This window comes from Lepidothrix coronata, unplaced genomic scaffold, assembly GCF_001604755.1.
Source record: "Lepidothrix coronata isolate B3197 unplaced genomic scaffold, Lepidothrix_coronata-1.0 Scaffold3, whole genome shotgun sequence".
Lineage (NCBI taxonomy): Eukaryota > Metazoa > Chordata > Aves > Passeriformes > Pipridae > Lepidothrix > Lepidothrix coronata.
The window spans coordinates 3,506,226-3,521,352 of record NW_016690183.1 but is presented as its reverse complement, the minus strand read 5'-3'; the positions used below and the strand labels follow the sequence as shown (position 1 = coordinate 3,521,352).

Here is a 15,127-nt window from a genome sequence, read left to right as displayed (position 1 = left end):
GGCTGTTTGGGGAAAACCTAGTAAACACAAGTTTCATTTGGCCGAGCATCTCTCATTTTGAGTAAAAATGGCACATGTGCATTTGAAAATCGCCGTGTTATGTGGTATGCTGAGTAAATGCAGAATGCTGTTTTTTTAATGAAATAAGATGATAAAATACAGTGGTAATTAAATTTGCAAGTAAGGTATTACCTTTTAAAGGGTTTTATCACCTATTTACATTCGATAATGATTTGTAATAATGCTATAGAAATGGTGGTCCAGAAGTAGAAGTAAAACAGTTTAGTAGAAAGAAGTATTTTTTTGTTAGACCAGATGATGTAATTGATCCCTCTTTGCACAGTAGCTTTGGTTCTCCAAATAGCACTTGCAATATGGAATTCACTGGTTCTGTGACAAAGAATCTAGTTTGTCGATAACATTGGTAACTTGGAGATTTGCTTGGGTAGGCGCTACACAGAACTAGTTTCCTGAAATGATGATACTTAAATGATGCTGGAGACTGTTGTAATTCTTTAAACTTGTTTTAGACAGATAATTTCGTATGTGTAACGTACGTTAAAAACAGAAAACTGTCTTTCAACTAGTATTTATGCTCTCAGGATGTTGAGTGTTGAAAAGACTTAATATACAGAGTGCCAAAACTATATAATAGCCTAACTATCATCAAGATACTGGCATGCTTTATAATTTTTGAAGCGTACTTCATTTAGCATGTACAAAGCATGTATTGCAGAATATAAAAAACCAAATTCTGGAAACAAGACCAAATTTAATAATCAGTTATTTCTTACAAGAGGTTTATTTTCTGATTTTTCAGAGAAGTAGTAAGCCAACAAGTAGCTTAAATTCAGAATCTTTCTATGAGTCTTCTCTGCCTACTTGTATAAGGCTCATGACTTCGGCACTCATCAGTGTGGTGTACACTGGTACTGCTGAGCTAGGACAGCCCTGTTGCTCTAGTGTCAGAAACTACATCAGTTGCATGTTGATGTAAAAGAGAGCCTAAAAATGCTGCCTTGCTTCAACAGTGCCAGGGTGTTATTAAGTTGCTGAACCATCGTGATGCCTCTTCTGATCATAGGGAGTTCTCATAAACTTGTCATTGACCTTGCATAGATTAAGCTATTGTAATGTATTTGGTTTTGCAGCAGGCCTATTTAGAACTAAAGCCAACTTTTCAAATTTTATACCAACATATAATACTGTCTCCATTTACTTTTAAAAATATTTTGTGCTTTACTCATCTGTGCTACTTTTAAGTGATGGGGGCAGAAAACCACTCTAGAGGAAAATAGTTTCTATTCCCATATGTATTATATTTTAGAATGCTCTCTAAAAGGCAGTGTTTTTTATTTCACTCTGAAAAACATCATAAGAATGAATTCTGAAAGAATTTTTTTTTGCTGTACAAAACATGGTTCATTTTTTTGACTGTCCTGTATGGCCTCAGTCTTTGCATGCTTAACCTAGAAATGTTTCTGTATTGTTCAGATGTATGTACCTAGTTAGTGTTCCCTGACATTTCTGAAGCTGCAACATGTCTAATGCCCCAGGGCTTTACTCTGGATTTTTTTTTCTGGGAACTTGAGTCCTTTCTGTTTTGTAGCTTATTCTTGGGACACATCTCTCTGCGTATGATAGGAATGTATGATCTGTAGGAATATTTAGTTGTCCCACCACAAGGCTTTCACTTAGCTCTCTGTCTTGGGATACCTTTTTTTTTCCTATCTTTTGCTTTTACTCTGTCTGTTAGGTATGTAGTATAGAGCTGAGTCATTGAAAGTTGTCATCTCATGACTGTAGCCACACTTTGTCCTTTGAAGTCTGGGAACATGAAAACTAGTTTCTATCTTCTGTCTTGTGGGAAGAGTGAAAGCTAGAGGGGGAACCTCTTGACCATGTTTTTTTTGACTTGTTTCTTGTATGTTAATTCTCCCTCTTGAGAACTGACTGATTTTATTAAGTGTGTAAGCAAATGCTTAAATTCTCTTAGAATCAGTCAGCGTAAGTATTTACTGGAGTCTTTGGTTGAATCAGATGTGATGCAGCTTTATGCTTTTGCATAAATTATTTAATCTGTGCAAATTAATTATTAATTCCTTTATTCCTTAATTCCTTAAATTATCCTTAATCCAACCTGGAAAATATTTTTGTTATGCTTAAGCCAAAAAGACTCTTTACATAATACACATTGAATCTTTGCAAGTCTGAACTGATGTTTCAAGGAGACTAATAACCTAAGCTCTATGGTTTTTTCCAGTTCCAGTAAGATTAATTTATTTATATATGGGTTTGATTCAGCACACTTCCTCCTTCAGCTTCAATAAGCTGTCTTAAACATCTCAGTCGAGTCCAAATTTAATCAAAGCTTCAGAATTTTATATTATTTGACTAAAATACTTGTTTGGACTAATTTCCTGTGCGGTGGTGTGCCACTTGAATGCTGGTAAACCAAGATCAAACAATTCATTACTTTAAAATTCTGTAGGTGGTTTTTTTTTTTTAAAGAGAGAAATGACAGATTTATAATATGTTTTTAGCATTTTTTAATTTATAAACCTACCAAAATTATTTTAATCATAAAAGGTATAAACTCTGACTTGGCACTTTGTCTTCTGTTTTTCTCAAAGGCTGTTTTTTCTAATTCTTTCTTGTCTAGGCATCTGTGTCTGAGAAAATATAATTCTTCCCTTCACACTGTTCTTCTTTCTTCCTTAAACTGATTAAGCTGTTGATGATGGAGAGGATTGAAAGGAAGCTCCCCACTACCCCCGAAGTTCCTTGTGATACCCTAACTTTTTCTTTCGTAGTCTCTTTTAACAGTCTAGGAAATATGAACATGATTGCAGAAAAATGCATAGAAATAAACTAAAACTTAACTTGATTTAATATAAAACACGTGACTAGCAGCAGTATAGAAGGGAGAATGAAAGTAATCACAAGCATAAAAATTAGCAAGGAGCGATAGTTGGTTTTATTAATTGGTTTGTTCAGTTTGTATTCTGAAAATAAAGAACTTCTACCTATCTATATATATCTGCATATATAGACACATTAATATTGGTCAGGTATTTTTAGTCTGGAGATTTAAAGCACAAGCTGTCCTGGGTCTCAAACATCTCTGTTGGCTTCTGTCACTTGAGTACTTCCTGGACAGGTTTGTGAATAAACCTTGTGCTTTCTTGGAGCAGGCTTGTTAAGGTTGTGCAGCTGGGCTCTGGCTCTTGCAGTGGATGAGCATGAAGGCAGATAATTTTACCCTTTGAAGAATGAGTTTGGTTGGGTTTTCCTTTATTTCAGTATGGGTTCTCCTTACCCTTCTTAGATTTTGGGCAAAGGGAATCAAGGATTTGAATGAAAACTTTTGTTTTGTTGTTTTCGGGAGAGAACTGTGTGAATGAACTTCTGTGATTGACACATTTCTCTGGAAATCCATAAATCCAAACACATTCAATAAGGCTGAAGACTTCAAGAATTTTTTTGTTTAGAGGCACTGTTTCGCATGAATATTGCCATGCATGGAACCCTATTACTGCTGCCTGGCATTGGGGTGAAATGAAAATGTTTGCAGTTGAAGTCCGAGGGATTGCTGTATGAGTTTTATGATTGACATTTGTAGCTCATATGAGGTCTTCAATGTTTTTAGATAAGAACTCTCATTTAGACTTACAGTTTCAGATAGCTGGCTCTGTTGTGCAAGACCTAGGTGGAATGTGTATACTTTGAGGTTGGTTTGTTTCCTTGCTGATTTTCATTAAAAATAAATAAATCTGTTGGCAAGGGGAAAAGAGGATAAGATTATATTAGTGAGAGAAAGAAACAAAAAAAAAATTCTGCTTTTTCCTCCTGTGCCCTATCCTGTTCTGGCTGATTTTGGGAAGGATCTGTTTACTACTCCAGTTATTTGCTGACTACCTCTGATCATTTTGTATAGATACAGGAAATCTCACACAGACTTGCCATCTAACTTTTAAAAATTATTTATTTATTATTATTATTATTTTAAGAGAAGTAGAAAGGCATTTGTTAGCCCTTGAAGGTAGGATGAAAGAACCTAGGACTGAAGCATTTTACATTGCTGCTGCTTGGAATGATTCCTTAGATCATATTACATATCTCATGCTATGTTTGTCTTTGGGAAATGGGAATCAAGTAGCTTACAAGAATATACCAATCCTTTCTTATTGAGTTTCTGTTATAAAAAGTTGTTTACCCTTACTGTACATTAGACTCTTGGCTTCTGTTCAAGAGGCACTGCCTTTGCATCCACTATTACAGCTAAAGGCAATAGCAACATCTTGAAGGGTACTCTGAACATCAGCAGTGGCTGTAATTGGGTAAATTACAGCCAAAATTGGGTAAATTACAGGCAAAATGCACTGGGCCTCAGTGATGTATAGCATTTTACACCATTGTCGTGCCATATTATTTTGCTTTTGCTGTGTTATACTATATTGCTTTTGCTGGGTATTTTGATGAAGTGTGCATTCTGATGGAAACTGGTTGAATTCCTTCATGCAATATTGCATCTCAAAGTTAAAGCCACCTGAGCCGTACATTGCAAGGAGTTGCCTTACTGTCTTGATAAAAGATTGGAAACTGATGTACAGACGTCATTATGAATAACCACAATTTTGTGGAAACATAATGAGAGTATTACCTGTTTTGAACATTATGAGCTCCATCCCAGAAGTTCTGACTGTTTTGTATCAGCAAACTGAAGTATCTAAGCTTCATTAGAATTTTCTTTTACTACTTCTGTGTGGTAACACAGCATTTCATGGTATTTTACTAGAAATTATTTCTAAAAGGCTCCCTCCCTTGTCTTGTTCTGTCTTGCTGAAGGAAGCATTTAAAATACCTCCCACAGTTAAAGCATAATAGAGCAAATTCAGTCTTACTGAAAGCCATCTGGGAGAACCAGTTTTGATGATTAAAAGAATATGCATTTAAATGTGTCATTCTGTACCCTATTCTTGCATTATGTCTTTTCTGAATAGCTGGAAAATTGAAGATATGTTGGGAATATAAATATTTAAGACTTTGTTTTAATGTATTTTGAGAGGAGAGAAATTTGTTAAAATGAGAGCTATTGTGATATAAGAAAGTCAGAAATAATGCCATAAAATCCAGACACTTCCTTTGTTTTCATGTCAGCCTCCAACAAAGTGCTCTCATGTGCTCTCTTAAAAATGGGAAAACGGGGGCCTTGTAGAGGGGACCCCTTCTTTACAACATGAGAGTACATTTTACTGAGAAAGTGAAAGATTCCTGCTTGGTTCACAACCCTTTGGGCTACTTTAGTGTCCTTTGGCTTGTTGAGCAGTGTACTCCCAACAGTTTTTCCAAAGGTTTTCTATAAACTTCATGCTGGAGAGGTCACTGCCTCTTTGACTTGACTCTTGCAATCCTTCTGTCACAGACTGAAACCAGGTCTGTGCTAAATTGCTCTATGTATCTTAGTATTGCCTGATGCAATTCCTTTTTGTGATTTAATACATTAAAGCATTGAAGGCCTTAGGGAGATGCAGAGTGTTGTAGGAGCAGCTAAAGAAGAAGAAGAAGAAAATACTAAAGCAATAATATTGTGGTCCTGAGCTAGCTAGAGCTAAGATTAGTGTGCGTGTGAAAAGAATCGCAAGGTCAAGCTGGAAAGCTGCTTGAAGCATAGTTGTTCTCTGTGGCTGGGAGAGTCACGTGGATGTATGTGGTATGTGAGAGATAAGAAACACCTGGCCTGGCTGGGGATTTTGGACCCAGAGTCAGCTGAGAGCCTGTGTGTAGTTATGGAGCAATAAAGTTACAAGAGGGTTCTACCTGGACAAAAGTCTGTCCCACTTGAATTCATTTGACACAAATGGTGCTGTAAATGGTGCCTCATGTGCCACAGAGTGTCATCCTGCAGATGGATGGGTTTCAACTATAGGGAAATAAAGCAAAAAACTGAAACCACCCCCAAACTCTTTACTTTACAAACAAGCTTGACACATGACTTCTGCTTTCATATCTTTCTGTGATTTGAGTGGAAAAGAATGACATTGCAGCCTTCTGGTGTTCTTCTTTACCACATGCCCTTCTTCCCTGTAATATGTATCAAGAGAAATACACCTCTGCCCCCCATTTTAACCTATGTTTATAATTTATATAAATATAAAAGCAATATAATTTATATATTGCTTTAATATCGTTAATATCTTATCTTTAATTCTTTCCTATCATGGGCGGCATCTATCTGTCCCAGATCTTAGGGGTACACTGGATGCCGTGAAACCTGTGGGCTGAACAGTGGCCTCTGCAGTTTGTCATGACAAAGCTCCTGTTTCCTTCTCCTAAAACTTCTGATACTGTTGACTCTGGTGCTGCTTATGACCATAGGACCATAATGCCTGTAGTTCTTATCACTATTGCTCAGACGTTGGAAGCCTACTGAAAGCCTGAGAAATCAGACCATTATATATGTTATAGGTCCAAAATTCTGAGGTACCAGGTCTAGTGCACAGTTTGTTTCCATTCAAGAAAATCCAATCCATGCTGTAGCTTGTTCCTTTGGGAGTGGAAAATATTGGTAGAACTGTATCCCCTTTGCTTCCTGGGGCCCTCCCTGTCTGGTAGGGTTGCAAATTTTGTTTGACTTTGCAAATGAAGAATGTTTTCTCATGGGGATTATACCAAAAGAAGTAGTCCTAGTGTCGTGAAAGGGTAACATAGTTCCCTGAGGAATGTATACTTCATTAAGCTTGGAGAGGTCAGATCTCATACAAAGAAAGCTGAAGTCAAGTCTCTCAAAGATGTGTACAATTGTCAAAATCAGGATTATTTTTTTTAGCTGAAGAAACTGCAAAGCAAGACATTTTGAGCAAAGATATTATGCTTTTACACTCATTTGCATCAAATAATTTCAACCTACTTTATAAACCTCTTTAATCTGTTACACAGATTAGCTCAGGAGGGACAGTAGCTAGCATTTACAGTTCAAATTGGCAAACTAAACCACAGTGCAGAGGGCTAGCGCAAAGTCCAGTAAAATCTAGTTTTAGGATCCTGGCTCCTGCTGGCTGGTTTAACCCCTGTTAGCTACACCCAGGTTCTGACCAAGTTTATTTTCTTTTGCTTCTGAACTCTTTTGGAGCAAATCTAGTGAACTGATAAAGGAAGAGGCTTCATCTCTTGTTTACAGTTATCAAGAGAAACTTACCCAGTTTTGCTTCTAGGAACCTTCTATTTCATTGGAGTTTGGGGTTGTTTGTTTGTTTGGGGTTTTTTTGTGTGTTTTTTTTTTTTTTTTTTAACCGTTTTCCCAAATAGCCAATGCAACAAGTGTCTTTGCCCTATATGTGTTCTTTAAAGAGTTGAACAACTTCAGTGATGTAGGTCAGGACTGTGACATAGCAAGATCAAAATATCACAGCATGGAAGAAAGCCAGACTTTTAGATGGCTTTCTATATGTGAACAATACATTTCTGTATCTTGGGATAACTGCATTCCTAGTTACTTGTGAAAGATTCCTTTTCCTTCAATGAATTAGTTTGAAACAGCTTTGTCGTTTTGTAGATGTCATGGTTTGAGATAGCCCCAAAATCCAATCCCCTAGTCTAAGCCCCCTCCCACATCTCAACCTAATGTGAGATGGGTTTTTCCAGACAAAACACACCAGACTCAGAATGGGGAAAGGGAATATATTACAATGACTGTACAGATAAATACCATATCACATTATACACACGATCAATCACAATATCTCTACCATGACATATGTATTTACAATGGACCAGATCTCTTCTCCCCTCCAAATAAAAGTCCAGGAGGGAAAGAAGGACAGATCCCTTCCAGTCTCTGAACAGCAGGAGCATCTTCCAAGGCAGCAGGTTTCTTCTTCTCATGCATGCAGCAGCTGTGGCTGGCTTTCTGCCAGCACTCACGAGGGAGGTATCCAAGCCTCTCTCGGCCCCATCGCCTCACAACCGAGGGGTCTTCCGTGGACTTCGTAACGAAGTCCGAGAGAGGCTTGGATACCTCCCTCGTGGATGCTGGCAGAAAGCCAGCCACAGCTGCTGCATGCATGAGAAGAAGAAACCTGCTGCCTTGGAAGATGCTCCTGCTGTTCAGAGACTGGAAGGGATCTGTCCTTCTTTCCCTCCTGGACTTTTATTTGGAGGGGAGAAGAGATCTGGTCCATTGTAAATACATATGTCATGGTAGAGATATTGTGATCGTGTGTATAGTGTATTGTAGTATTTATTTGTACAGTCATTGTAATATATTCCCTTTCCCCCATTTGGAGTCTGGTGTGTTTTGTCTGGAAAAACCCATCTCACATTAGGTTGAGATGTGGGAGGGGGCTTAGACTAGGGGATTGGATTTTGGGGCTATCTCAAACCATGACATAAATGGTAGCAGAGGATGGTTGCGAACCATCGAGGGGGAGAGATAAGAGCCATGATGGTTGTGGTAACAGAAAGAGTTTTCCAGACAAAACAAACTGTGAAGAGTTGTTGTGATATGTTCACATTTCGCAGGAGCGAGGGGTGGAGTGTTGTGGTGGTTTGGACCTTGGTTTTTCCCCCAGAGGCTGAAGAGTGGTAGACCCCAAGGGGTGGAAACCCCTGGATGTTTTGAAGTTTTGCCCAATGGGCGCTCCTGCAAAAATGTAAACATATCACAAGCTCACCGGAAGAGAGGAGTTGTAGTTTTGGTTGTTGCAGGAGAGGTGGCCATGTTGTGAGCCATGAGGAAGGGGCTCGGAGCCCCTTGGGGCCTCTGGCCCCCTCCCAGCCCCTGGCTGGGGGGATTGCAGAGACTTGGAACAGTCTTGGACTGGGCTAAGTGTCTGTAGTATGCCGGGAGATGTTTTCTCCATGGGCGCAGAGCAGCAGCCGGCACTGACCAGAGAAACAGTGGCACAGAGCCAGGACAGATAAGACCTGAACCGGAGAAGCAACAGAGACATGCAGCATCGCAGAAAGGACTCCTGGAAGGAGAGAGAGAGAGCCAGCAGCAGAGCTACAGAGTTTGGGGTAAGACTGATACCAGACCCCAAAACTCCCTTGAGACCCCTCTTAGAGAAGAGGGAGATGGACTCCTATTTTGGAGAGAGAGTTTTAGACATGCAGCACCGGAGAGAGAGAGGAGCTGAGAAGCTCAAAGATGTCCCGGAGCTGGACCGGGACGGCCAGATGGAATGCAGAGGGGGTGACCTTGGCTCCCCCCTCGCACTGCTGCCACGGTGGCAGCCTGAGAACAGGGCACAGAGGCCCTGCAGGAGCTTGAGTCTCCTGGAGATACCAGACCGTCACGAAGACCCCCTGCGTCTTGTGATATGACCGTGGTGAAACGACCTTGTCTGGGGTGACGAAGCCCACGGAAGACCCCTTTGCCTGCGTCAAGGGGGCCGAGAGAGGCTTGGATACCTCCCTCGTGAGTGCTGGCAGAAAGCCAGCCACAGCTGCTGCATGCATGAGAAGAAGAAAGCTGCTGCCTTGGAAGATACTCTTGCTGTTCAGAGACTGGAAGGGATCTGTCCTTCTTTCCCTCCTGGACTTTTATTTGGAGGGGAGAAGTGATCTGGTCCATTGTAAATACTATATGTCATGGTAGAGATATTGTGATCGTGTGTATAATGTGATATGGTATTTATCTGTACAGTCATTGTAATATATTCCCTTTCCCCATTCTGAGTCTGGTGTGTTTTGTCTGGAAAAAACCCATCTCACATTAGGTTGAGATGTGGGAGGAGGCTTAGACTAAGGGATTAGATTTTGGGGCTATCTCAAACCATGACAGTAGACAAAGGGAAATGTGAATTTTTATGTATATAAATACGTTAAATTTTGAAAACCCTCCTGAAGGCACGTAACTTTTAATTTCAGGTGCTAATTTCAGACATTATTTCATAAGGCATAATCCCAAGTCTATAGCTGCATTGAAGCTCAACTGATTTTACTGTATCTTATCTTTTTTCTTTTGGGCAAACAATTGTATCTTGTTTATTAAAATATTCTACTGACTGCAGAGTGCTTGTTCTGTTTCTGCTGTATTTGCCAAGTCTTCTTTTAAGGCTGCTGTTTTCAATGTGTCCAAAAAATGCTTAATTTGAAGAGGAAAACTTGGTGGGTTTTAGGCATGCTTTAGAGCTATTCTGTCTGGCATGAAATGCTGAGGCTACTTGATATCTCCAGGACAAATGTCTGAGTTAGATGCTAATATCACACAATGGGAGATGGTCTATTTAAAAGAACAAACAAACAAAGCTATTGTAGTTTTTTATCTCAACTTAATATCCTCTCTGTGTCCCTTTTTATCCTAGAATTTGAATTTACATTTTTCATTTTGTCATGCTGCAGTTTGTATCTTTGAGAGCACAGAGTTACTTGAAGATATACTGCACTCAATATCCTTTAGTTTGTTTTCTGAGTTAGTAAGGGAATTTATGGCTTGGGTGTTTTGGGACAAGAGGGACAGTAACTGACAGACATGCCAGAAGAAGAAAACTAAAGAGAAAAATTTCTTACGTTTTCAAGACTTAACTCCAAAGTTGTAGATTGAAAGAAATAGCTAAGTGTGTGTGTTTAAAAAAAGAAAAGAGTGTGTGTGTGTAAATATATATATATATGTATTTAAAATTCATATTAAATATGTCCATGAGCTTACCATTTTGGCTCCTCACAATCATCTGTGCAACATTCAGAAGGTCTCCTAACATAACTAACTTTATGTTATTTGCAGGATGACAGTGACTTCAGTTTGCTGCTCTTTTCACCCTTTCTCATCAATTTTGTAACATGGTTAGTAGTGAATTAGAGTGATCAGGTTTTTTAGTGGGTCACTTTATATATTTGATGAAGATTCCTTCATCTGCACATCCTTTGTGTTACATATAACCTGTGGCATGCATGCCAGCATTTCTTACTTGATAAAACTGTAACTCGGAAGACAGTGATGCATTATAGCCAAGTGGTTAAATTGCTTTTGCAAAAGCAAAAGCTTTTGCAATAGTGTTTGAGATTTGAACTTTGAAATGTGCTTTTGGTAATAAGTGGCTCATTCTTTGAAGATGGTTCTGCCTCTGAAAAATCATCTACTTTTTGCAAAAGGAAAATTAAAAGGAAGATAAAAATGAAATATGCATTTAGGAGTGAAAAATGCACCGAAATGTCATTACTGGATATCCCAGCAAATGACCTGTTGCAATGGGGGGCACTGTTGTGTCTCTGTTACAGCAAGTAGGGACAGATTTTATTTCCTTACTGCCAGATATCCTGCCATTTGTTGACTTTTTCATTTGAGTTAACATTTATCTCATGTTAGTCAGTTATTCATTAACTGATGTGACTGGTGTTACACTCATATGAAGAAAAATTACCCGCAGATTCATTGGAGTCAGAATTCTTCATCAAAGAAATTTCTTAAATCTTTTTCCATCTGTATGGTATGTTTTTAAACTAAGGCTTGATTCAGGAAGTATCAGACCAGGAAAATGTTTTCATATTAGCTGTGTATGCAAGAACAGGTACTTTGTCTTTCAAATATGTGCTTGATTATTTGTGAATAGATTGATAATGTGCCTATATGTGTGTATGTGCCAGGCACTGAAGAGGTAACTGTTTTTGAAAATAAGCAAGGTATTCCTGTATTCTGACATTGCTTGTTAAGATGTGAATGTACAGAAGTGCAGAAGCTAAATGCACCTTGATTGTGTGTAACTATGAAATATTACGCTAATGTGTATCCAGTACATTTCTTTACAAGAATAAAGAAACAATTGAAAGCTGACAAACCAGGTTATTGTAAATGTCTCTAAGATTAGCTGTAGCTTCAGTTGGGGGACCAGAGAAGTCTTTCTGAAGTTTGTTTTATGCAATTGGCACACAATGTGTAACTTTTTAAACCCATGAATGAGACACTTATACTCCATTTTCTGTCCCTGCATTGTTATTGAAGTCTTGCAGTCTTGCTTTTCAGCTCCATACTTTTTCTCTAAATGCTAATTTTGTAGCATGTCTCAGGCCTTTGGAAACGAGGAAAAAAGTTGGAGCTACTCACATATCTTCAGTGTAGGTTGTTTGGACGTTATAATAGCCTCTCTGTTATCTTTTAACAAGTTAAAAACTCTTTTGCTTTTAACCTGTGTCTGGATTAACAGTGGAAGAATTTGCTGCAACTGCTCATGAGAACTGAAGTTAGATACAATGGATCTTGACTGTTTTGCTTCATATGGGAAGAAATATGCTATTTGTATACATGGAGTCAGAGGAAAAAAAGTCAGTGCATCTTAGGTGGTTCAATGTGTCTTGCATTGAGTCTTGTAGCTCAAAACCAGTAGCAGAGTATTAAAGTCTTCTATTGAATGATGCATTTTGAGTGCTTTGCAGTTTAGTGACAGTTCAGCATAGTGATAAGTGGTAGCGTGCAATTGCAAAGGGATTGTTTTATATACAAGAAAGGGTACTTTGTGACTCTCCTAGTCCTAGAACAATACCATCTAACATGGGAAAGTGCAGACGACACAGAACCAGAGGAATATGGAATTTTTCTGTAAAGTCAGGTTGCTATATATAGCTGTTTTAGACACAGAGAAGCTCAGGGAAGAAAATGATCAAGTGTTACCGATAACGTTAGCTCTCATCTTCTGTATCTGAGATGAGTGCAGTTGGTTAGAGCATGATTAATAATGCCAAGGTTTTTTAGGTTGGATCCCCATATGGGCCATTCACTTAAGTGTTAAACTTGATGATCCTTGTGAGTCCCTTTCAACTCAGAATATTCTGTGATCTTCTTACAGCCCAGAGTTACCTGGCTAAGATGCCATGAAGCTGCAGAGATTCTTACTTCTTTTCTGAAATTCTCATCCACTGGATGTCCCCAATGTTCTTGTGTCAGAATAAAGGGGATTTTACTTGGGCAGTAAGTCAGCTGTAATTATCAAGCAAATTGCAGCAGAGTTGTGCTGAGGATAAAAGATATGCTTGATTCCTCACAGGTTTTGATCAATGGAGGGAAGGGAGAGAGCAGAGATTATATTTGTGTGTGTCAGTAATGACAGTTTTATTCTGCAGTGCTTCCAGTTATTAATTTCATGAGTATGTAATGTCAGTTCATCTGTGCTTTTCCACTGCACTATCCAGCCAGCCTGCAAACTTCTTTGGGGTTTTTGTTAATTCTCTCTTCTTAGTATAGGCAGTGAAAGTAATTGAAATTTCATGTGTGTATCTACTTTAACCTTAGGTGTTGCTGATGAGAACACTAGCAAAACCTGTTTATAAGCAGTTGGGTGATCATGTGGTCAGGACAGTGTTTTCTCTGTAGATAGAGATGTTTGCTGCTTGTGATAGTGGTGCAGGGTGCATGTGGCTTTGATTCTTTAGCTGTCAATTGCCCTGCCTGGTAGTTTGTCACTTTATCTTGAAAGGTGAATTGGCAGTTGTAATTGAAGGTGGCATATGAAGTTTTGCATGCTGTGTCAGGCAAGAGGTCACAGAGGCAGATGATGTCTTTGCTTTCAGCAACAGGAATGCTATCATGACAGCTTAATTAAAATCTTCTGTGTGTTAGTATGGGTGTTTGTTGATAGACTAGTAAATCATGAGTGGCAGTTACAAAATGAGCTGCAGAGATGCAGACCTTGGACTTGCAAGCCCACCGAGGAGTCAGAGGGTACTGCAGACAAACTTCAAGGGGTTCAATCTGTCTTATTTTCTTTAGGGGTAGTGTGGAGATCGTAAGCAGGCTAGGAGTTGAACAATCAATGTGCCACTTTTTTTTCCTTTTTATGAGTATTTGCGATTTAAGAAGCATTGAGAATCAGAGATAGATCTTTTTCATGACTACTTGTGGAGGGAAATGCTATCCCTTCTATGCTACTAGTTAAAAGCTGGTACTCAGTGTTAAAGCTGGAATGGGTTGTCCTAGCGTAGTCAGGTCTCTTTCTTTTTGTCTGTGCTGCGTACAGGACTGATGTTTCTTTTTGTTCTTGCAGCTTGCTCTGTTGTATGGGCTGCATCTTCTTTTTATTATTCTAAGGATTATAAATTACATGAGGCATGAGGGCCCTTCTGCTCAGTAAGCCACTCTGTATACCATGACTTGAGATCTGGCAGGACAGCTCACCAACAGTTCCTGAAAGAAAACTCCTTTGTTGTCCAGGTGTTACCACAGAGTTTCTGGCTCCACTCTGCTGGTTGAGAGGTGAGTCTGTCCTGGAGAGCCATTAATTTGAAAGTGAACATATTAAATGAAACAGTTTTCACTGGGGTTAACCTCAAGGTGCTTGTTAAAGTGAGCATGCACGGTGACTATTACTGAAGCTCATTTGAGTGGTGTAAATGGGTGAACCTACAGTTTTCTGACTGTATGTGTGAAATTTGAGGGTGCCTGTTGTATGGGATTGTAGAAATAATCTAACACTTGATTTTCTCTAGTCATCATGTAATCCATGTTAGTCATGCTTTTCCTGGATTTCTTTGAGTTTTGCTTTCTGAATATTCAAACAAAGTGGTTTGGGTTTTTTTTTGGTGTGGTGTTTTGTTGTTGTTGTTGGTTTTTGTTTGTTTGTGGGTTTTTGTTTGTGTTGTTGTTTTCTTTGGGAGCGATGTATATCAATATCTTTTTCATAGGAAGTGTTTTAATTTGGAGCCAAACCTCTGAAATTGTGTGAGTGCACAGAATATCTATTCTGCTTGCTCTGCTCAGCCCATGCCCCGTAAAAGTTCCAGAACAAGGGTAAGGTATTGGGGATTGCTGAAGTTCCAGATTTCTCAAAAAGCTGAAAAGTTATTTATTAACTAAAACTGAGATGATGATGGAAGAATGCTGAAAAGGATAGAGGAAGGGAGAAAGCCCTTCATATTTCCCTGTAAGTAAGTAATGCAGCTGAGAGCAGCAGTGGACACTCGGGTTCTGCACCTAGTCTGGCTGGTGACCCTTTGACTCTGCCTAGAGGGAGCTCAATCAATGCAATTGGGACATATTCAAAGGAAGTATCTGTTTTTCCTTATTTTATTATCATTTTTTATTCTAGGTAGTGACACCCTGCTTTTTTCCAGGCAACTACGAGCTGGTAAGTATTTTTGGCACTACTGATATCCATCAAGTTTTATTAGGTTATAGGTTAGGTTATTGTTGCAGTCT

The 15,127-nt window shown here is 38.9% G+C and overlaps 1 protein-coding gene across 1 annotated transcript in view; it reads left to right on the top strand.

The window, feature by feature from the left end:
• TNS3 (tensin 3) overlaps positions 1 to 15,127 on the top strand; it is a 185,766-nt gene that overhangs the window by 45,232 nt on the left and 125,407 nt on the right. The window contains exon 5 of the mRNA XM_017820129.1: positions 15,018 to 15,056. Coding sequence (XP_017675618.1) covers positions 15,018 to 15,056 — 39 coding nt within the window. The remainder of the gene's footprint in view (positions 1 to 15,017; positions 15,057 to 15,127) is intronic.